The 24,153-nt window shown below is 45.8% G+C and overlaps 1 protein-coding gene across 3 annotated transcripts in view; it reads left to right on the top strand.

Annotated features, from left to right (window-relative positions):
• ALLC (allantoicase) overlaps positions 1-24,153 on the top strand; it is a 43,641-nt gene that overhangs the window by 6,131 nt on the left and 13,357 nt on the right. For 2 of the 3 annotated variants that reach the window (XM_045369857.3, XM_045369858.3), the window contains exons 2-7: positions 6,999-7,093; positions 9,187-9,237; positions 13,626-13,713; positions 15,028-15,153; positions 16,796-16,875; positions 17,804-17,936. In XM_045369857.3, the coding sequence (XP_045225792.1) occupies positions 7,004-7,093; positions 9,187-9,237; positions 13,626-13,713; positions 15,028-15,153; positions 16,796-16,875; positions 17,804-17,936 (568 nt within the window). In that variant the 5' untranslated portion in view covers positions 6,999-7,003. The remainder of the gene's footprint in view (positions 1-6,998; positions 7,094-9,186; positions 9,238-13,625; positions 13,714-15,027; positions 15,154-16,795; positions 16,876-17,803; positions 17,937-24,153) is intronic. The other variant, XM_065527466.2, reaches the window with a different exon arrangement.

The raw sequence follows: 24,153 nt of genomic DNA, 5'->3' as shown, positions 1-24,153 counted from the left end.
GACACATTTTAAGCACTTTTGAGTAGCAGAGTCTCAACTGCAAATGGAGCTTGGCCAAGAGAATAATAAAAACAGTTTAAGGATATACTTCTTGGAAGCTGCTGCAAAGGTCCCTTTGCAACTCCCGTTCTCTAGAGAAGCTTGCAGGCACAGGGGTCAGTGAGCGGACATCGACTCGTGGGAAGCCTAGGGACAAAGGCTATGGAGAATTTTTCACCCCAATTTAAATTCATTTCTGCCAATTAAGGCAGATGTTTCTGGCCAGGTGTTGTGACTCATGCCTGTAACCCCAGCATTTTGGGAGGCTCAGGTGGGAGGATCGCTTCAAAATACGAGTTCAAGACCTGCCTGGGCAACATAATGAGACCCTGTCGCTACAAAAAATGTAAAACTGTGGTTTGGTGTGGTGGTGCCAGCTGTAATCCCAGCTACTCAGAGGCTGAGGTGGCAGGATCACTTGAGCCCGGGAGTTTGAGGCTGCAGTGAGCTATGATCGTGTCACTGCACTCCAACCTGGGCAACAAAGGAAGACTGTGTCTCCAAAAAAAAAAAAAAAAAAAAAAAAAACCCAAAAAACAACCAAAATCCCCGCAAACCAGATGTTTCCAAATGCTAGATTTCATCTGAAAAAACAAACTTAGTCTTGAAAACTGTTATGACTTTTGAGGTACCACAAACGGCACCTCAAATATATATAAATATATACTTATATATGAAAATATTTGTAATGAGGTTGAGGAGTGTGTCCACCCCGTTTGAATAACAGGTTTCATGAGTCAGCCTGCCTGCTGACCTGGGTGGCGCCTGTGGCAGCGGGACGGATCCTGGAAAGGTCCTGTCTGCTTGGCGGCATCGGCTGTAGATGGCATCACTACACTGACTAACGTTTTCTGAAGATGAGCTTTTAACTTATTTATTTCCCAAAGAGAAACATTTCCAGAGGGAGCATTCTTTTCCTTTTTTTTTTTTTTTTTTTTGAAGTACTGAGTTGAAGTGTTTTTTATTTTATTTTATTATAAGTTCTGGGATACATGTGCAGATGTGCATGTTTGCTACATAGGTAAATGTGTGCCACGGTGGTTTGCTGCACAGATGAACCCATCAGCTAGGTATTCATCCCCACATGCATTAGCTGTTTGTCCTGATGCTCTTCCTCCCCGCAGCCTGCTGATAGGCCTGAGTGTGTGATGTTCCCCTCCCTGTGTCCGTGTGTTCTCATTGTTCAGCTTCCACTTATGAGTGAGAACATGTGGTGTGTGGTTTTCTGTTCCTGCATTAGTTTGCTGAGGATAATGGCTTCCAGATCCACCCATGTTCCTGCAAAGGACATGATCTCATTCCTTTTTATGGCTGCATGCTATTCCATGGTGTATATGTACCACATTTTCTTTATCCAGTCTATCATTGATGGGCATTTGGGTTGATTCCGTGTCTTTGCTATTGTGAATAGTGCTGCAATGAACATAACGCGTGCATTTATCTTTATAGTAGAACTATTTATATTCCTTTGGGTATATACCCAGTCATGGGATTCTGGGTCAAATTGAAGTGTTTTACTAAGTTGAGTGTGAGCTTCAGTGGGGTGGGGCTACACAGAATGAAGCGTGGAGGCTGTTGGTACCTTGAGGAAGGGTGTAAATGCTTTTCTCTTCTTTTGATCTCTTTCTCTGTTGAATTTACAGCCTCTCCTACATGTGTGTGAGACGGAATGCTCTGTGTAGGTTATCGGAGGCACACCAAAGGAAAAGATGAAAGACTGTACACGCCAAAGGCCAGCCTGCACCTCCGGTGCCCTCTGCTTCCCAGGGAAGCTGGTCAATACAGACGGAGTGGGTCATGCCCCATGTTACCAGGAGCCCTGGCTTCACACATCACATGGGGATGGCTGGGAGGGAACATTACATTATTGACTTAGGCAGAATGCTTGAGCGCTCTGTACTGGGGCATAGTGAGCTTGCTGGAGCTGATGGGGAAAATGTTAAGCTGTTTCTAGAGAACCGTTGGTGTCTCCAGTGTTCCGTAATGACTCAGCGTATCACGTCGTCGGCAAGCCTCTGCTGTGTGCCCGTGACCGGCCTGGCGCTGCGTGATTTTGCATGGAACAGAGGACGATGATGAAGAGCTGTGTGCAGGGGGAGCCCGGGGCCTCGATGAGACCCACAGGCCAAAGCCAGACTGCTTAGTCTATAAGCTGCCCATGCTGCAGCCTCAGCATCTACACCCTTCAACCCACAGCCTCCCCACTGTGCTCAGCCAGGCTAGTGCTGGGACACAGCAAACAGTGCACCGCACAGTAGCATCACTCAGCCGTGATGAGTGGGCTGCAATGTTGCTAAGAGCTCTGTGAAGAAGCGATTTTAATTCCAGCCAGTCTGTAGGTTGTGTGTGTGTGTGTGGCAGTTTAGCGCTGTTTTAAATTCTGCATTGCATGGTGGGGGCGACTGTGGTGGGTGGGCTCTGCACTGTAATCTTTTTGGAGTTTTTCCAGCACAGTCCAGTAAAATTCTCTTTGATGACAGGCCTGTTCCAGACCTGTGCTGCTCAGCAGGGAGACCGCAGGCCTAGGGAGCACACGAAATATGGCCAGAGCAAAGGAGGAACTGGATTTGGAGTTGTATATAATTTCAAGTAACTGAAGTTTAAATTTGTTAAATACCCAGGTGTGGCCAGTGGCTTCCAGGTTGGACAATGTGGGTCCCAGCAAAGACACCATGAGCCCCTGTGGTTCCCTGGGCCACCGGCCTCCGTGGCCGCACCCATGGTCTCCCCTGCCTGGTTGTCTGTCCTTCCCTGCACTGCCCGGCCTGGCGTCCACTCCTAAAGGGAGGTTCCTGAGCCCGCAGAGCTCACTGAGTGTGTGTCTTCAGTTCCCCACTGCACCTCGAGGGCCCCTCTGTCACTGCATTCCCTGGGATGGTCACCACTCGTCTGTCCCCTCCACTGCACCACGAGCCACCGAAGAGCATGTGCACGCTCAGCCCTAGGCACGGCGTCTGCGCATCCGGGAGCTCTGCACACGCTGCTGAACGAATGAGCACAGAAGCAGGTGGAGTTTGTTGAACCAACACTCCCGTGACACTCGTCGTGCTCCAGTGCTCTTCTAGGGGCTTTCCGCTGTCAGTCACGTTTGGATACATCGCGGTTGGCCACATGGTTCACTTTGCAGCTGCGGGCTTTGACAATTTACTTGATCTCTCAAAGATGCTTTCCTTTTCACTTGTAGAATGTGAATGATTCCAAAATCGCAGGTTGTTCTGACGATTGAAATGAGATAAACTATGAACAGTGCACGACATTCCTGTGAACTCACGGTAAATGTTAGGGGGTTCACTAGGGACACACCAGTGAACAAAACAAAACTTACTGCTGGCGTGGAGTGTGCATCTAATCTGGAAAGGTAGTATATATATGTGTGTGTGTGTGTGTATATGTATGTATGTGTATATATATGTATGTGCATATATAGTATGTGTGTATATATGTATATGTATATATGTGTGTATATATGTACATGTGTATATATGTATATGTATGTGTGTATATATGTGTGTGTGTGTGTGTATATTTTTTTTTGAGACGGAGTTTCGCCCTTGTTGCCCAGGCTGGAGTGCAATGGCATGATCTTGGCTCACCGCAACCTCTGCCTTCCGGGTTCAAGCGATTCTCCTGCCTCAGCCTCCCAAGTAGCTGGGATTACAGGCATGCACCACCATGCCTAGCTATTCTTTGTATTTTTAGTAGAGACAGGGTTTCTCTATATCAGTCAGGCTGGTCTCAAACTCCTGACCTTGGGTGATCTGCCTGCCTAGGCCTCCCAAAGTGCTGGGATTGCAGGCGTGAGCCACTGCGTCTGGACGATAGTAAATACTATGGAGAAGCAGTAGCATGTGTGCTCGTGTTATGTGGGAACAAAGGCGGGCCGGGTAAGGCGTGTTGGGATGCCTGGGGGTGTGAGGGCTGACCTGTAAACAGGAGGTCAGGGCAGTGTTGCTGAGGAGGTGATTGTCAGGCAAAAGCTTGGAGGGAGGCAAGGAGCAGACACACAGCTGTGTGGGGAAGAGCGTTCCTGGCAGAGGGAACCACCTTTGCAAAGTCACAGAGGCAGGACAGAGGGGAAAGGGCCCTAGGTGAGGGAGGTGCTTGGGGCACAGGTGAGGAGAGCAGCTTTCATTCTGAGTGAACGGGGAATGACTTTTGTTTTTGAAAGCTTGTTCTGGGACTGGGCTAAGGAAAGCTTGTAGACAGGCAGGGGCACATATGTTGGGGATATTTCTTTACCCAGGAGAGAGACGGTGCCAGTGTCTCTCCTCTCTCTCCCTCTCTGCCTCTGTGAATGTGTAATATGCATAATGTGCATGACTTTTTTTTTTTGAGATGGAGTCTTGCTTTGTCACCCAGGCTGGAGTGCAGTGGTGCAATCTTAGCTCACTGCAACCTCCGCCTCCTGGGTTCAAGTGATTCTCCTGCCTCAGCCTCCCAAGTAGCTGGGATTACAGGCACCTGCCACCATGCCTGGTTGATTTTTTAATTTTAGTAGAGACAGAGTTTTGCCATTTTGGCCAGGGTGGTCTTGAACTCTTGACCTCAGGTGATCTGCCCACCTTGCTCTCCCAAAGTGTTGGGATTATAGGCATGAATCACTGCACCTGGCCATGTGTATGACTTTGATTGTGAAAGATTTCAAACATACCCGTGGTGGGTAAAAATACCAGATGGTCCCTGAATGTTCCCACTGTCCAGCGGTAACAATGGTCACCAGCACACGGCCCATTTCGCTTCACCTTTGCCCTCATATACTTCCTTCCTTCTCAGACAGTTTAGAAGATAATTCCGGACAGGCACAGTGGCTCACACCTATAATCCCAGCACTTTGGGAGGCCAAGGAGGGTGGATCACCTAAGGTCAGGAGTTTGAGACGAACTTGGCCACCTGGTGAAACCTCATCTTTACTAAAAATACAAAAATTATGGCCAGGCGCAGTGGCTCACGCCTGTAATCCCAGCACTTTGGGAGGCCGAGGCGGGTGGATCACGAGGTCAGGAGATGGAGACCATCCTGGCTAATGTGGTGAAACCCAGTCTCTACTAAAAATACAAAAAAATTAGCCAGGCATGGTGGTGAGCACCTGTAATCTCAGCTACTCGGGAGTCTGAGGCAGGAGAATTGCTTGAACCCAGAAGGTGGAGGTTGCAGTGAGCTGAGATCATGCTGCTGCTCTCTAGCCTGGATGACAGAGCAAGACGCCATCTCAAAAAACCACCCCCAAAACAAAAATTAGCCAGGCGTGGTGGTGGGCACCTGTAATCCCAGCTACATGGGAGACTGAGGCAGGAGAATCGCTTGAACCCGAGAGGTGGAGGTTGCATTGAGCGGAGATTGCACCACTGCACTCCAGCCTGGGCGACAGAGGGAGACTCCATCTCAAAAATAAAAATAAATAAATAAATAAATAAATAGACAAATCAATAACAAAGATAATTCCATGTTCTGGGTCCAACGGGCAGGTGGACAGGATGCTGCACAGACTGTGGGTGTGAGGAAGGGATCTGAAGGTGCCGCCAAGGCTTTTGCTGGAGCGACCAGGAGGTTGGAGCTGCTCCTCCCAGAGGTGGGAGACTGCGATGGGGCAGGCTGAGGGAGAGCCAGAGCTGAGGCTTGAACCTGTCGGCTTTGAGATTTGATTCAACATTGAAGGGGAGATGTTTTTGCAATGGGAGAGGCTGAGGGAGAGCCAGAGCTGAAGCTTGGACCTGTCGGCTTTGAGATTTGATTCAACATCCAAGGGGAGATGTTTTGAGTTGGCAGATGAAAATTCATGTTGGGAATGCGCTCTGCGTTTGGGGATAATTGGTGTGTGGATGATCTTAGGAGCCATGACTCTGGTTGACATCACCAGGGGATGAGGGCATAGGAGGAGGAGACTCCAGTGAGCTCAGGGGCTTCAGCACCAAGACTCGGGGAAGAACCAGCGAATCAGGATGTCAAGAGCACCTTCCACCCGCAAGTGTGGCCAAATCACCCTGGAGGGGCTGTTCCCGTTCATGCTCCTCACCACAGACTATGGAAGTGCCTGTTTGCTTTAAAAAAGTGTCCGTTTCATAGGCATAATGGTATTTTAGAATTAATTATATTCCTGTAATTTCAAGGAAGAGCTGACTTCTCACGTCCGTGGACTGTTTGTATTCTTTCTTTTGTGAATGAGTATAATTCTTAGTGAGGTGTTTTTGTGTAGTTTTTGTCTTTCACCATGAGGGGTAGAACAAAGGGCCAGGAACAAAGACCACCTCTTGGCTTAGGGGTGGGGAGGCCCTGGGGTCAGGCCAGACTCTCCCCGCCTCCCTCACGGTCTCTTTCCATTTCTCCAAATCTCTGCTTTCTCAACCTCAACACGAGGGTGCTGGGGAGTTGGGCTAAGTCCCATGTTAGGATCCGCCATGATCACTTGGCCCTGAATCTCCCTCGCTGGACCCGTCTCTGTGGCTCAGTCTCTGCCGGCTCCAGAGCGTGGCCTGGCCTGCGCGTCGGTGGACGTCTGTTCCCGCGTGGGGGTGCTCTTGTGGGCGGGTGGGCTCTGCTGTTTCCCACGTCTCGCCAGGGCCTGCCACCCAGGGTCTCAATACGTGTGTTTTGAATGGCTTCAAAGACTATTAAAAGCAAGTTATTCTTTTCAAAATTAAATGATCTCTCCCTTTTAAACAATAAAAGAAAACTTTGCATTTTGTGGCGATAGGGTTTGTATAGTTAGTGATATTTTATTTTTAAATGTTTTAGAAGGAAGCCATGCTCTAATTCCTTCCCCGTTTCAGTGTGTTTATGCAAAGTCCCTTTTTAGCTCAACCTCATTGTGCAGAGGGCACCTGTCAGGTCCAGTTGACAGTACGTCCAGTTCGGTCACTGCCTGACTTTTGAATGTCTCAAACCTTAGCGTCAGGAGCCTAGACGGGGCCTCACTCACTCCCACAGCCCCGAGGTTGACCGAGCTGCCCTCTCCTTTCCAGGAAGCATGGCTGATGCTCCGAAGGAGGGAAGACTGACCCGGTTTCTGGACTTCACCCAGCTGACGGACATGGCATCTGAGTCCGTAGGAGGAAAAGTAAGTGGGTCTCTCATGGCCAGAACAAGGGTTTAAGGCATCTGTGCTAAGGGCACAACTGAACAGTGCAGAGAACCTCATGCAAGAATCAACAAGAATCAGTCTGAAGGGTTGGCCTGCCCAAGGAAACCCGTTAGCGAGAAAGACTTCCAAAGAATGTATCTTAAATTGGTGACAATTCTCAGCAAGGACAACACTGCCTTAGGTTTTGTGTGTTTCACTAGAGGACAGACTGTGGTCCTCTGCTCTGGATAGGCTGACAGTCCTCTAGCTCTAGTTAGATCGGAGCTCCTCTAGATCGAATTAGATCGGAGGTCCTCTGGCTCGAGTTAGATCGGAGGTCCTCTGGCTCGAGTTAGATCGGAGGTCCCCTGGATTGAGTCAGATCGGAGGTCCTCTGGATTGAGTCAGATCGGAGGTCCTCTGGATTGAGTCAGATCGGAGGTCCTCTGGCTCGAGTCAGATCGGAGGTCCTCTGGCTCGAGTCAGATCGGAGGTCCTCTGGCTCGAGTCAGATCGGAGGTCCTCTGGCTCTAGTTAGATCGATGGTCCTCTGGCTCCAGTTAGATCGGATGTCCCCTGGCTCTAGTTAGATCAGTGATCCTCTGGCTCTAGTTAGATCGGAGGTCCTCTGGATTGAGTTAGATCGGTGGTCCTCTGACTCTAATTAGATCGGAGGTCCTCTGGCTCTAGTTAGATCGATGGTCCTCTGGCTCCAGTTAGATAGGATGTCCCCTGGCTCTAGTTAGATCGGATGTCCCCTGGCTCCAGTTAGATCAGTGGTCCTCTGGCTCTAGTTAGATCAGAGGTGCTCTGGGTCTAGTTAAATTGGAGGTCCTCTAGCTCTAGTGTGTAATGAGGGTCACCTGGATAACTCATTAAACATAATGTGCAGAGGTGCTGGGGTACAGGCTGCGCTCAGAAGTAGTGTGTCTGGTACAGAAAGGGAAGGCCCTGTGCCTGCCCCCAGGAAGCTTACACTCTAACAGGGAGACAGATGTAAGTCCAGACCAGCCCTGTGACTGGCACAAGGCCAGGGTGCTGGGGGAGCATGTGGACTCCAGCCATGGGCAGCCTGGGGGGATTGGGGTGGGAGGGGTGGGGAAGGGCCACTTGAGTGCTACTGGAGGTGACTCACTGGAGAGCAGCTGGCGGGCAGGGATGAGGTGCAGGGTGGTTCGGGCAGAGGTGTCTGTGAGGAGAGCAAGGGAGCCCACATGCTCCAGGTGGCTCAGTGTTTCAAGAACACGCCGGGCGTTTGTGAGGAGAGTTGGGAGCATGAGTCTGGAGAGGTAGGAGAGGCCCCATGTGCCCTGGGAAGGCTTCTGAGAGATCTGGAACAGGGGGACCCTGATATGTCCACCTACCTGCCATTTGAACCCTGGCACAGGTCAACCCCCGCACATCAGGTCTCCCCTCCGCTCTGCCACCCAAACAGCCGGCAGCTCTGAAACAGCTTGTCCTTCCTGCCTTTTGAACTCCTGGGCTGGAGTCAGAGCCTGGGGCAGGGTGCCCTCCAGGCTGCAGCGGCCATGGAGTCCTGGGTTGGGTGGGTGACCACCACAGCCTGTTTTGCTCAGGAAAATCTAGTTTACCTTGTTTTCTGGGTGTACAATTAGTATCACCAGCCTCACTCTCAAAATGATCCTGCTTTGGTGGACGAATGACCCGGACAGCCCACCTGCAGCGTGACCTATGGTGGCCCTTGTGGGAGAACACAGAGGCACCAACTGCATATGTGACCCAGAGCTTTTTCGGTCATTGCTCTGTTTGTAAAAGTACCACAAAACCTCTGGTTCATGAAAAAAAGAAAGTTGGTTTATTTGCTTCCTGAGTGTAAGAAGTTAGTGATCTTACCTCCAGGTGGTAAAGGAGAATCAGGAAAAAGGGTGGGAGGAGAAGATGAAGGAGGAGGCAGGCAATGAAATGGAAACATTTAAAGGCCTCGTGGCTTAACTGCAGATTCTGTGGCTTCCCCTAGGTGATTTCATGTTTTCTTTTTACTTCGTCTCATAATGTTTCACTAGGGAATGAAACAAAATGGTTTCAGATTCATGGTTACTTTATCTTGACTTCTTTCTTTCTTTGTCTAGATTTTATTTGCAACAGATGACTTTTTTGCTCCTGCAGAAAACCTCATAAAGGTATTGTAAATTGGCAACGTAAAGGGTTGATGCAGAGAAATCCACGCAGCCGTGTTGATTAAAATCTGTCTGTAGATTTGGGATGGAGTCACGTGATGTGCACTGGCCAATTAGCATATTAGAACGTTAGAAAGACATGCAAATCAGCGTGAACTCCCGCCAAAACACAGCAGAGACAGGGACTGCAAAGAATTCAGGACTGCATTGCTTCATGGGGAAAATTGTGAGGTCCTCAAATATTGCTCTTCTGGCTAAGGTGAATTTCGTCGTCTGTGCTGGGAAGAAAACAGATCTATGTCTTGAGTTTTCTGGGAAATGTTTTACCTGCCTAATTATAACAGTGCAGGACAGCTTATTAAAAAAAATAGAGAAAATGCTGACGAACATAGGGAAGAAATGGCAGCTCTGCTGTAGTCCTTCTCCTCTGTCATACCCAGTGTGGAGATGCGAGTTCTTCTGCGCGGAGAGACAAACACAGGTGCACATCGAGTTAGTGCCCACGTACAGCATGCGTGACTGTGGCTGGCGCCTCCGGGCCTCCACCGTGGGCAGCGGCCATCTGGTTACCCTGGTGAAGTGGTTGCTCTCTGTCTGGGCAGGACCTGGCTGGGTCCAGAGCAAGCTGATCTATGGCCCTGAGAGGGCACCTTATAGTGTTAACTTACAAAGGAGAAAGTGAAAATAAAACGAGAAAGGGAAATGTGAATCGAACTTTTTCTAGGTCATGCAGTTACTAAATGCCAAAGCTCTTACCATTTTACCACAGGTCCGATCTTTGAAATACTGAAATGCATGCCTGCCTTGACCTAATTGTTCCACAGATTTACATCGTTTGCACAAGTGGGCAAAAAATAGGTAGAAAACATTCATTCTGGTATTGTTTGGAGAGGAGATAACCAATCTAAATGTTCACTGATTGACAGGGAACTCAAGAAATTATAGCTTTTCCAGATATGGACTATTATGTGGCTACTAGAATGAGTTCAGCCTGGCACCGTGGCTCACACCTGTAATCCCAGCACTTTGGGAGGCCAAGGCAGGAGGATCACTTGAGCCTAGGAGTTTGGGACCAGCCTGGGCAACAAAGCAAGACCCCATTTCTGAAAATAAAAAAAATTATCCAGGCATGTCTGTGTGTACCCGTAGTCCCCACTACTCAGAAGGCTGAGCTGGGAAGATTGCTTGAGCCCACGAGATTGAGGCTGCAGTGAGCTGTCATCAAGCCACTGCACTCCAGCCTAGGTGACAGAGTAAGACCCTGTCTCAAAAAAATAAAAAATAAAAAATAAAAAAAAGCAGGCTCTCCATTCACTGGCAACAAGAGAGATCCATGTATATTTTATGAGCATAAAACAGAGTTTGAAGGTGCATACATCAAACAGTGAGATGTGATTATCTGTGAAGACAGAGGTGGGCTTGGAAGTGGTGTGGGAGAGAGAGGGTGGGGCACTCTTTCTTATATTTTATACTTGAGCATATGTATATGTGCACACATATAAACACACACACATACATATGTGTATGTATAGTCACACCATAAAATCACGAGAGAGATATATATATTTCTCCTTTTTGGAAAAAATAACATTACAGATAAATGTAAAGTTCATCTTTCACATTCAACTTGAGTGCCAGTCCACCCCCTCCCTTTCCACCATTATCACTGTTGTAGGATGGGAGAATGCATTAGTCTGTCGGGGCTGCTAACACAAAATACCGCAGATGCTACCGTGGTAGCTTAAACACAGTGATTTCTTGAAGTTCTGGGGGCTGGAAGTCTGAGACCGAGCCTGAGACAGCGGCGGCTCCAGCATCTGCTGAGGGCCCTCTTGGGATGGCCACCTGCCGGTGATAACCTCAGGTGACAAAAGAGAGGCGAAGCGGGTCACCTCCCACCTCCTCCCGATGGGCAATCATCCCATCATGGGGGCTCCACCCTTGTGACCTCATCACCTCCCAAAGTCCTCATCTCCGAATAGCATCACTTTGGGGATTAAGCTTCAACATACAAATTTTGGTGGGGGACAAACGTTCAGTCCGTTGCAGAGAATTCTAATGTATTTTATACACTTAAATACACATATATTCATAAATATATATTTTATGTTTTAAAATTTATATACATACTTTCACAAAGCACTTAACATTCTGCACTTTGTTTGGTGGGGGTGGGGCAGGATCTGGCTCTGATCAGGCTGTCAGGCTGGGGTGCAGTGGTGCGGTCATGGCTCACTGCAGCCTCGACTTCCTGGGCACAAGTGGTCCTCCTGCCTCACTGGGACTTCAGGCATGTGCCACCGTGCCCAGCTAACTTTTAAATGTTATGTAGAGATGAGATCTCTAGCTCCCGGGCTCAAGCAATCCTCCTGCCTCGGCCTCCCAAATGACTGGATTACAGGTGTGAGCCACTGTGCCCGGCCCTAAACTTGCTTTTCTCACTGCGTGTTTGTGAATTCCATCTGTGCTGATGTGTGTACACCTAGGCCACCCTCTTAGCTGCTGAACAACAACTGCCCATGTCATCGTGGCCCAATTTATGGCCCCCTTTCCCTGTTGATACACATTTAAGTTGATGACATTTTGCAGGTATTGAAAACATCCTCATACAAGTGTGTGTGCACATGTGTGGGTTATACCTGGGACTGGTGCTTGGTTTTTCTCTTTTGTTAAGAACACATCTGTCATCACGTGGCATGAGCCACTTTTACAACAGTGGTTCCTGCCACTGGTTCAGTAGCGTGTGTCTCCAACTTCCCTCACACCTTCAGTGTCAGTCCAAACACAACAGCAGCAGTAGCAGCAACACACCCGAAACAATCAACCTACCACCAAAACTAAACACCAGCAAGTTTGGGGCCTTGGACGTCTGGAGTTTAAGTGGGAGGTGTACCTTCTTTTCTCCTTCTGGGTTCAGAGCAGAATTTTGCACTTCTTGATGAGTAATGGAAAGGCTGCAGTGTGCGCTATTTTATTTTATTTTATTTTCTGAGACTGAGTCTCACTCCCTTGCCCAGGCTGGAGTGCCTTGACGCAATCTCAGCTCACTGCAACCCCCACCTCCCTGGGTTCAAGCAATTCTCCTGCCTCAGCCTCCCGAGTAGCTGAGATTACAGGCATGTGCCACCACGCCCACCTAATTTTTTTTTTTCTTTTATTTATTAGAGATGGAGTTTCACCATGTTGGCCAGGCTGATCTCGAGCTCCCGACCTCGTGATCCGCCTGCCTCAGCCTCCCAAAGTGCTGGGATTACAGGCATGAGTCACCGCGCCTGGCCAGTGTGTGCTATCTTTAAGATGTGATTTGATTGGCCGGGTGAAACATGATGAAACCCCATCTCTACTAAAATACAAATATTAGCCGGGCGCTTGTAGTCCCGCTACTTGGGAGGCTGAGGCAGGGGAAATGTTTGAACCCAGGAAGTGGACGTACCATGTGTCAGGCACACTTAAGGCTGACAATAGCTGGAGGAGGTAGATAGCACGATGGCTATTTGCCTTTGACAGAGGAGGAGCACTGAGGCACAGGAGGGTGGGTACCGTTGGCCATGGGGCCCCTGCCTGGGAGGCTGGGCGAGTTGGCACACCAGGGAGTCTGGCAGGATCCCTGGTTAGCATCTTATGCAGCAGCTCTCATCAGAGCATTCCTCCACCCCGGGCCCTGCTACGTCTAGTCCCTTCCTCTGCTCCTGCCTGGGGAGCTTCCCTAAACAGTAACGTAAGATCCTCTTTGCACGACTTGATGGAAACAGGGAAAGTATCCCCACGCTGGGCCACCCACCAAGCACAACAACTTCTGAGCATCGACACTATTCCAGGGTCTTTCATGTCGGCTGTGTCAACTTCAGGACACTCCTGCAAGGATGCGTTTACTCTCCTCGTTCTGGAAGATGAAGAAGTGCGCTCAGCTGTCTAAGGAGACTTTGTGGGCCACCAGAGACCATGCATTCCTCAGGGGTTGCAGAGTGTGCTGTGTGGGTTCAGCTGGACCCTGAGTGTCCAGCCTGCTCTTCCTATGACTTTGGATGAATTCCTTATTGAAGAGTCTACCTGGCCTGCTTGGAAATCTGACCAGCCTCTCTCACTTTAATACCCATGTAGGTTGCTGTTGGCCCAGAGAGTGCCTGGCGATGTGGTTGTTCCTGCTGCTATCAGTGGTCAATTCTGTGTGCTGAGGCCCACAAAGAAGTAACATTTCTTTTTCTGGAGATGATAAAAGTGGAGGCATCCCTCAATCTGGAAGGGGCTAGCTGGGCATGAAGGTGGTGGCAGAGGCCCCCCTAGACCCCTTTGCATCGTTCCTCTGGCCCTGTGGGACAGAAGTGGACTTGTTGGAAGCCAGGAGATCACATGAATGCTAATGATTACCTTGTTGTGTATCTTTGCCCTAGAGTGACAGCCCGTGCTTTAAAGAGCGTGAATATACTGAGTTTGGGAAATGGATGGATGGCTGGGAGACCAGAAGGAAAAGGATTCCAGGTAATAACAATGGCTAGCTCATCGCAGTGCATCTGACCCTGCAAAATTAAAAACAGGGGCTGTTGCAAAGCCAGGGTCTGCTTTGGGTCAGCTTTAACATGGGGCCCTGGAATGCTCTGTAATCTTGGATGTCCTTATCTGAACATCAGGCTCTAAGTCAGGAAGGGGTGGCCTCAGCCCGGATCACTGATGTCCCACCAGGCACAAAGGGTGAGAAGCACTTTGTTGGGAAAATGAAAACCCTGGTGAGGTCTGCGGATGGAAAAAAGAGTGGTTCTCACTGAGCACTGTGGCAGACGTTAGGCAGCGCGCATCTTCTGGGTCCTTACTACAGTCTTCTGGAGTAGGTCTCCTTATCTCCGTTTTACCGCCATGGAAACAGATTCCTGGACTCAGCCCAGGGCACACTGCTAGCAAGATAAGCTGGGGACCGGGCCAGGGTCTGTTCTCAACACTGTACCCACTGTCTTTTATGATTTTATACAATTTTTGTTCACTGCTACTACTCAGTCTCAATCAAAATATACCTCTTGAAGTTGAAGAAAAGCAAACAAATCCAGGTATTAGGTTGGTAATTGGATTTTTACTTGCTACTCTCTCAAGTATTACAGAAATATTTGATATTTCTAGTTTTCTATCTTTCTACAGTACTTGAGGCAGTATTAGTTTCTAACAAATCTGGACATTTTAAGGTGGGTTTATATCTGGCAGCAAATAACCAAGAACTGCATAGTGGCAGACTTGACGTCAAGACTCTGAAGGCTTTGGTAGACGCAGGCAGGTGTCTGACCAGTGGTGGGGCTGGAGGCTGAAGGGTGCTATGGCAATTCCTGAACTTGAGATGACAACGAACACAGTGTCTGCAGGAGAACCAGCTCTGCTTACTACCTGCTGAGCTTGGTGAGGTGCTTTCTACATCACACTACCCAGTCTAAGCTTTATGGAAGCTAATGGCATCCCTAATTTACAGTTGAGAAAACGAGATTCTCTACTGTAAGAGGTGAGTAATTTGTCAAGGACAGTCATAGGAAATGATCCATTTGGAACCAGAGTCAGGTCTTCCTGGATCCCAGCCTATGGATGTTCTGGTCTGGCTAGAACTGAGGATTTCTGTTGGGAAATGGTGGTCACATGCGGCCAGGTTATGAGAGATCCTGCAGTCATATTAGCTAGGAACCGCCCCAAACAGGTTTTCCTGTGATGGGCAGAAGTGGCCCCCGCTGTGGGTCAGGTGTGTGTGGGGTGCGCTGCCTTGCATGCGGCATCTGCTGCGTCGGCCGTAACGAGGTTGCTCTTGTCCTCTGTGTTGCTCAGGTCACGACTGGTGCGTCCTCAGGTTGGGGATCCAAGGAGTCATCCGGGCCTTCGACGTGGACGTTTCTTATTTCACGGGAGATTACGCTCCTCGAATGTCAATTCAAGCAGCAAACTTGGAAGAAGGTGCCTTAGGAACCACTGTCCCCAAAATGAGAATTATGAGGTCACATGGCTCCTCTGGCCAGCCACACCCCCACAATTGCTCCCTTTCCGTACGACCCAGACAGCTTCAGGAACTTGACTAAGGCTACTTTACTGTAACGGAGCTGTAGGATTAGGACTCCTAATAGAGCGCTCTGTGGTTTTTGATTTGTGGCTTAACAGTGTTAACAGCCGGATATAGATTTTATCATTCCCATGATCCTTCAGCTTCACGCAGAGGCAGGCCATCATCCCTGGAACGTGGGTGAGCAGGTTGCTGGGTGGGTGGGAGGGAGTGGGTTGTGCCTCAGATGACCCGGGGGATGTGGAGCCAGGTCTGGGACAGCTGTGGGGTGAGCAGCACCAGCCGTGCTTTGGGCTGTCCCGGTGTGTGTGATGGGGCAGCTGCTATGGCATTTTTGGCAAGGGTTTCTATCTGCATCTGGGAATGCTGGGCCTATGAATCCCGCAGGCTTTATAAATGAGACACATTCTGTGAAAGGGCCATGTACATAGAACAGACCCCAGGTGCCGAAGAAACCAAGAAACCAAAGAAAGAAGCCGACAAGTCCAATTTGTTGGTAATGAGTGTTTTATTGGGGGAACTTACGAACAGAAGCGTGGCCTTGGGCGGCAGCAAGATGGTAAATCTCTGCACTGTTACTCCCGAGACCCAGGGCTCACAGGCTGTAGGGAAAGGGTCTGTGTGCTCCAGTGGGACAACTGAAGGCAGCCTCCGGAACAGGGAAGAGTGCTGTGTGCGTCACAGCCTCTAATTTGTGCGATAACATCAAGGTTGACATGTTCTGGACTAAGGACAGTAAATCAAGTTGGAATCAGGACATGTTCACAGGATTGAGGCTAATCAGACATCAACATGGCAGATTTGCATCCAAGATGGAGCCACTTTGTCTCCACAGACCTGTATTTTTATTCCTTTGATATCATCTGATGTTGACTTTAGCATTAATTTTTTAAAAATATGTACAATTATGTGTGTGTTTATATACATGTACTTAGGGAAGATAAGTCAGTGTGGGTTGGCAAGTTTACAGTGAACGTGCTATGTGCACAGTACTGCATGAGGCTCTGTGGACATGAACGGGCCCTGCTCCCCGAAGATGGCTGGGGCACCTGAACAGGAAATGATGCTATGAGAGATGCTACTCTGAAAGCGGAAATGACCAATGACAAATGAGTAAGATTGTTTCGGCAAGCCCCTCAATTGCCTGTGAGTGCTTCTATTTCTGAATTGCCACATAATTAATCCTAAGGATGCCACTGAGAGAGGTCGTGTTCCTGGAATTGACCTTGTCACAGTCCAACTTTGAAAACTCTAGTGATGTGATAAACTTGTTGAAGTTTGAGCTAACTTGGAGATGACATTTACTATTTGACAAGCAAATGCAGTATCAAACATCTTGTACTATTTTTTGAAATGACTGTTAATATATTAAATATTGAGGAACTTCAACAAGTGTGTCCATTACTTTGATCATTTGATACTTTGAAATATCTTTAGTGTTATTTGCAAAGTGAGAATTACCATACAAACCACCGAGAGAGTAGATTCCCTTTGATTTTGAACCCTAATCTTAATCCCGAATGGTCATTCCGACTACAGAAAAACTACCAGAAATCCCAGAAAGAGGAATCAGGACAGGAGCCGCAGCCACTCCCGAGGAGTTTGAAGCCATTGCTGAGGTACATCTCCCCCAGATGAATTGGGTCTTGTCACCAATTATTAGGATAGTAGGGGAACTGCTCTGCACACCTGGCTGTGCAAGGCGATTCTTTGGGACACCCAACCCTGGTGCTCCCAACATCATTTGCTGACCCACTGTGGCCTTACAAATGTCTCAGTGGTTCATTCAGCCTGGGAGGAGTGAGCATCATGGCCCATGAGGGACATGGAGCCCTGCTTCTCAAAGGGTTCCACCAGCACCCACCTGCAAATGGCTGCTGGCCCCGATGAGCACACGTGTGGAAACTGATAGTAAGCCTTTAAACATTTTTTATACCAACTTGATGAAGTAACTTTTGTGTGTGGAGAATTTAATAAAAGAAACAATTGGGAAAAAACAAAACAAAACAGGGCTTGCGTTTTGGTACATTCTTGTTTTTTTACATTTATTTAGTAATTAGTTTGTATTGTTTTTTACAGAAATGTTGATCCATAACAGATAGGAAAGTAAATAGCAGCAAACTAAATAGGGCCATTAGTTTGAGAAGTGCTAATCTAGAGAAAATGGTTGCAAGGTTCAGGCCAACAGATTTCCCCAGATGTCATGGTGCATGGCAATAACCTTGGTTTTTATTTGAATGTTCACGTCACCACTCCTCTGCATGAAGACATTTGGAGGGGTCTGAGATCTTGTCCTTCATTCACAGGCCTCTGCCACCATCACCCACTGGCTATTTTGATCAGTGTGAAAACAAAACAGGCCTTTATTCTGTTTTTTATTAAACATGGGGCTTGATATGTACTGTTTATATTAAAGTGTTTCATTAGGTATCCATCATTAATTTTTATTCCAAAGTATCTCCACACCTTAAGTCCCACAGAGGCAATAGGATGACAGAATATATTGTTTTCAAGAGTAATTGCTGACATTTCTATATTTATTGCTAGCTAAAATCTGATGACTGGAGTTACTTGGTTCCCATGACAGAGCTTAAGCCAGGAAACCCTGCTTCTGGCCACAACTATTTTCTTGTCAATTCCCAGCAGAGATGGACTCATATCAGACTCAACATTTTCCCAGGTAATCATGACATGAACTTATCTCCAGTTCCATGGCTTCTTTACTTTATGTTGATATGTTTATAAAATATAAAATTACTTGGTAATTGATCTCTCCAGCATTTCAGGATTGTAATTTCCCCTTTTTAATGCTCCAGAAAATTCTTGTTTTAATCCACAAATCAATAGGTAGTTATTGAAAAATGATCAAGTAAATTAGGATGTGGTAGAACTAAGTTATATTAGATTAGATAGATCCTAACTAGATTTCACAAGTATGTTATATTAGCAGCTGAAGTGGTATGTACAAATGACTCATTTTATTTTTTAATAGCTTTACTGTGATTAACATGCAATTCACCCATTTGAAGTGTACAATCAGTGCTGTATAGCATATGCACAGACACATGCAATCATCACCATACCTTTAGAACATTTTTATCTCCTCAAAAAGAAACCCCATATCCTTTAGCTATCACCCCTCATCTTCCCTATCCCGAAGCAACCACTAATTTACTTTGTCTTGATAGTTTTGACTATTTTGGACATTTCATATAAATAGGAATTATATAATACTGGTCTTTTGTGTCTGACTTCTTCCACTTAGTATAATGTTTTCAAGATTCATCCATGTTGTAAAATGTGTTAACACTTCATTTCTTTTTGTGTAAGCCTAATATTCCATTGTATGGATAGACAGGTTGAGCATCTCAAATCTGAAGGCCCAAAATTTGAAATGTTCCAAAATCCAAAACTTTTTGAGTGCTGGCATGATGCTCAAAGGAAATGCTTACTGGAGTATTTCAGATTTTGGATTTGGAACACTCTACCAGTAAGTATAATGCAAATATTTAAAAAAAACTGAAATCCAAACACTTCTGGTCTCAAGCATTGCAGATAAGGGATACTCAACCACTACCGCATTTTGTTTATCCGTTCATTAGTTGACAGACACTTTTTTCCATCTCCTGGCTATTTTGAACAATGTTGCTGTAAACATTTGTGTACAAGATTTTGTGTGGACATATGCTTTCTTTTGTTGAGTGTATGCCTAAGATTGGACTTTCTGGGTCATATGATAACTCTGTGTTTAACTGAAGAATTACTAGGCTTTTCCAAAAGTGCTGCATATTTTACATTCTTTTTTTTTTTTTTTTTTTTTTTTGAGACGGAGTCTCGTTCTGTCACCCAGGCTGGAGGGCAGTGGCGCCATCTCGGTTCACTGCAAGCTCCGCTTCCCGGGTTCACGCCATTCTCCTGCCTCAGCCTCCCGAGTAGCTGGGACTACAGGCGCTGCCACCGCACCCGGCTAATTTTTTGCATTTTTAGTAGAGATGGGGATTCAGCATGTTAGCCAGGATGGTCTCGATCTCCTGACCTCATGATTGCCCGCCTTGGCCTCCCAAAGTGCTGGGATTACAGGCGTGAGTCACCGCGCCTGGCCGTATTTTACATTCTTACCAGCCACGTAAAGGAGTGCTGATTTCTCTCTATCTTTCCCAACACTCTCTTACTTTTTGTTTTATAGTCGTCCTAGCGGATGTGAGGTGGTGTCTCACTGTGGTTTTGATTTGCATTTCCCTGATGACTAATGAGGATGAGCATCTTTTCATATGCTTCCTGGCCATTCATGTATTTTATTTGGAAACATTTCTCTTCAGATCTCTATTCACTTGTCTTAAACAAATTTCAACAGGTTTTTGGGGGAACAGTTGATGTTTGGTTACATGGGTAAGTTCTTTAGTGGTGATTTCTGAGATTTTGGTGCACCCATCACCAGAGCAGTGTACACTGTAACCAATGTGTAGTATTTTATCCCTCACATCCTACCCTTCCCCACATTGTATCATGCTTATGTCTTTGCATCCTAATAGCTTAGCTCCCACTTGTAACTGAGAACATATGATGTTTGGTTTTCCGTTCCTGAACTGTTTCATTTAGAATAATGGTCTCCAACTCCATCCAGGTTGCTGTGAATGCCATTATTTCATTCCTTTTTATGGCTGCATAGTATTCCATGGTGTATGTATATATACCACATTTTCTTTTTAAAAATATTTTCAATTATGGGTACATAGTAGGTATATATATATTTATGGGGTACATAATACATAAAACATAAACGTTTTAATACAGGCATGCAATGCATAATATTCACATCATGGAGAATGGAGTATCCATCCCCAATCCATTGTGTATATATACCACTTTTAAAATCTATTCCTCCATTAATGGGCACTTAGTTTGATTTCATATTTTGGCTGTGACATTGTAAACAGTGTCACAGTAAACTTGGAAGTGCAGATATCTCTTCAATATATTGATTTACTTTCTTTTGGATATATACACAGTAGTGAGATTGCTGGATGAATCTATTGTTGTTCTATTTTTAGTTTTCTTCAGGAGTTTTCATAGTTTTCCATAGTGAGTGTACTAATTTACATTCTCGCCAATAATGTACATGGGCTTTACTTTCTCCACATCCTCGCTAGCATCCACTATTCCCCGTCTTTTAAAATAAAAGCTGTATTACTCTGCTCTCACGTTGCTATAAAGACACTACCTGAGACTGGGTAACTTACAAACAAAAGAGGTTTAACTGACTCACAGTTCTACATGACTGGGGAGGCCTCAGGAAACTTACAATCATGGCAGAAAGAGAAGCGGAAGCAAGGCATGTCTTACATGGCAGCAGGATTGAGAGAGAGAGAGAGAGAGAGAGAAAGGGAGAAGTGCCACCTTTAAACATCAGATCTCATGAGAACTCCCTATCACAAGAACAGCATGGGGAAAACACCCATCATCCAATCACCTCTCACCAGGTCCCTCCCTTGACATGTGGGGATTACAATTAGAGATGAGGTTTGAGTGGGGATACAGAGCCAGACCATATCAAAAGCCACTTCAACTGAGGTGGGATGACATTTCATTGTGTTTTTGAGTTGCATTTTTCTGATGATTAGAGATGTTGAACATTTAAAAAATATACCTGTTGTCCATTTGTATATCTTCTTTTGAGAAATATCTATTCAGATCTTTTGCCTATTTATAAATTATTATTATTTTTGCTACTGAGTTGTTAGCTATTGAGTTGTCCTTATATATTCTTTCTGTTAATCCCTTCTTATGTGGATAGTTTGCAAATATACATTTTTCCCATTCTATGGGTTGTCACTTCACTTTGTTATTTCCTTTGCTATACAGCAGTCTTTTAGCTTGACGTAATCCCATTTGTCTGTTTTTCCTGTTGTTGCCTTTGAGGTCTTACATACAGATATTTGCCAAGACCAGTGTCCTAGAGCATTTTTTCAAATGTTTTCTTCTAGAATTTCCTTTTACTTTCTTTTTTTTTTTTTTTTTTTTTTTTGAGACAGAGTCTCACTCTGTTACCCAGGCTGGAGTGCAGTGGCGTGATCTCGGCTCACCAGCAAGCTCTGCCTCCTGGGTTCACCCGCCATTCTCCTGCCTCAGCCTCCTGAGTAGCTGGAACTACAGGTGCCCACCACCACACCTGGCTAATTTTTTGTATTTTTAGTAGAGACGGGGTTTCACCATGTTAGCCAGGATGGTCTCGATCTCCTGACCTCGTGATCTGCCCACCTCGTCCTCCCAAAGTGCTGGGATTACAGGCATGAGCCACTGCGCCCAGCCTCTTCTAGAATTTTCATAGTTTCAGGTCTTAGATTTAAGTTTTTAATCTATTTTGACTTTATTTTGCATATGGTGAGAGATAGGGGACTAGTTTCATTCTTCTGCATGCAGTTATCTAGTTTCCCCAGCACCATTTACTGAAGAGACTGTTCCCTACTGCATGTTCTTGGTGCCTTTGTTGAAAATGAGTTGGCTGTAAATGTGTGGATTTATATCTGGGTTCTCTATTGTATGTCTATTTTTATGCCATTACTATGCTGATTTGGTTATATAGCTTCATAGTACATTTTGAAGTCAGTTAGTGTGATGCCTTCAGCTTTGTTCTTTTTGCTTTGGCTATTCAGCGTCTTTCATTTAAATTTTACTTTTTAAAAAAATATTTCTGAGAAGAATGTCATTGGTATTTTAATAGGGATTGAATTGAATCTGTAAATTTCTTTGGATAGTATTGTCATTTTAACAATATTAATTCTTTCAATCTAGGAGCATGGAACATCTTTCCATTTTTTCTGTGTCCTCTTCAATTTATTTCATCATTTTTAATAGTTTTCCTTGTATAGCTCTTTGACTTCTTAGGATAAATTGATTCCTCTGTACTTTATAGTTTTTGTAGCTATTGTATATGCAATTGCCTTCTTGTTTTATTTTGTAGATTGTTCACTGTTGGTGTGTATAAATGCTACTGATTTTTGTATGTTGAACTTGTATCCTGAAAATCTACTGAATTAGTTTATCAGTTGTAACAGTTTTTGGGTGGAGTCTTTAAGGTTTTTCTAAGATCATGTTTTCTGTGAAGAAGGCTAACTTGATTTATTTCTTTTCAATTTGGATGCCATTTATTTCTCTTGCATAGTTGCTCCAGCCAGGACTTCCAATATTATGTTATTAAAAGTGGTGAAAGTGGGCCTCTTTGTCTTGTTCCAGATCTCAGAGGAAAGGCTTTTATTTTTTATCCATTCAGTATGATGTTACCTGTGGGTTTGTCATATGTGGCTTTTGTTATTTTGAGGTACTTTTTTTTCTATACCCAATTTATTGAGTTTTTAAGTTTTTATCATGAAGTGATGTTGAATTTTATCAAATGCTTTCCAGCATTTATTGAAATGATCATATGGTTTTTGTTTTTGGTTCAGTTAGTGATGTATCATGTTTATTGATTAATGTATGTTGAGCCATCCTTGCCTTCCTTGAATGAATTCCACTTGCTCATGGTGAATGATCTGTTTACTGTGTTGTTAAATTCAGTTTGCTCGTATTTTGTTGGGTACTTTTGCATCTATGTCCATCAGTTATATTAACCTGTAGTTTTCTTTTTTTGTTGTTGTCTTTGTCTGGTTTTGGTATCAGGGTAATACTGGTCTTGTAAAATGAGTTTGGAAGTGTTCCTTCTGCTTCAATTTTCTTGAAGAGTTTGAGTAAAATTGGTATTAGTTATTCCTTTTATGTTTGATAGAATTCAGCGGTGAAGCCATCAGGTCCTGGAATTTTCTTTGATGGGAGACTTTTAAAATTTCAGCTTTGATCTCATCATTCATTATTGGTTTATTAAGGTTTTCTATTTCTTCATGGTTCAATCTTGGTAGATTGTATGTGTCCAGAAATGTGTTCATTTCTTCTAGGTTTTCCAATTTGTTGGTATATAGTTGTTCATAATAGTCTCTAATTAATCTTTGTAATTCTGTGGTCACATTTCCTTTTGGCTGAGTACAGTGGACTTTATTGATGGTACGTGACAGGGTATGGCTCCCTAGGCCCCTCTCTCTTCAGGAGGTCTGGCATGGAAACTGTGTCGGGGGAGATTCTTAGTATGGTAGGAGAGTGAGTGTGGCAGGGACTCCCTAGCAGCTGAGAACCTCTCTAATCCTCTTGTGATCTTGCTGGGGTTAGTGGTCCAGGGGCTCTTACTCTTTGGAGGTCATGTGGACCATGTTGTCAAATTCATTGTCATACCAGGAAATAAGCCTGACAAAGTGGTCATTGAGGGCAATGCCAGCCCCAGCATCAAAGGTGGAAGAGTGAATGTTAAAGTCAGAGGAGACAGCCTGGCACTCACGATAGCCCAGGATGCCCTTGAGGGGGCACTCCAATGCCTGCTTCACCACCTTCACCACCTTTTTGATGGTATCATATTTGTCAGGTTTCTCCAGGTGGCAAGTCAGGTCCAAAACGACAGAGAGGTGGGGATATGGAACACCATGCTAGTGAGCTTTCCATTCAGCTTGGGGATGACCTTTCCAACAGCTTTGGCAGTGCCAGTAGATGCAGAGATGCTGTTCTATAGAGCCCTGTGGCCATCCTGCCAACGTTTCCAAGAAAGGGCACCCATGGTCTTCTGGGTGGTAGTGATGGCATAGGCTGTGGTCATGAGTCCCTCCATGGTGCCAAAGTTGTCATGGATGACCTTGGCCAGAAGAGCTGAGCAGTACGTGGCATATGAGGCACTACTAAGGATCTTGAGGTTGTTTTCATACTTCTCATGATTCACACCCCACATAAACATAAGGGACATCAGCAGAGGGTACAGAGATGATGGCTCTTTTGGCTTACCCCTCTAAGTGAGCCCCAGCCTTCTCCATGGTAATGGAGAT

The sequence above is a fragment of the Macaca fascicularis genome, chromosome 13 (genome assembly GCF_037993035.2).
Source record: "Macaca fascicularis isolate 582-1 chromosome 13, T2T-MFA8v1.1".
Lineage (NCBI taxonomy): Eukaryota > Metazoa > Chordata > Mammalia > Primates > Cercopithecidae > Macaca > Macaca fascicularis.
Note: the sequence above shows the minus strand (reverse complement) of the source record. Positions and strands in the feature narration are given on the sequence as shown.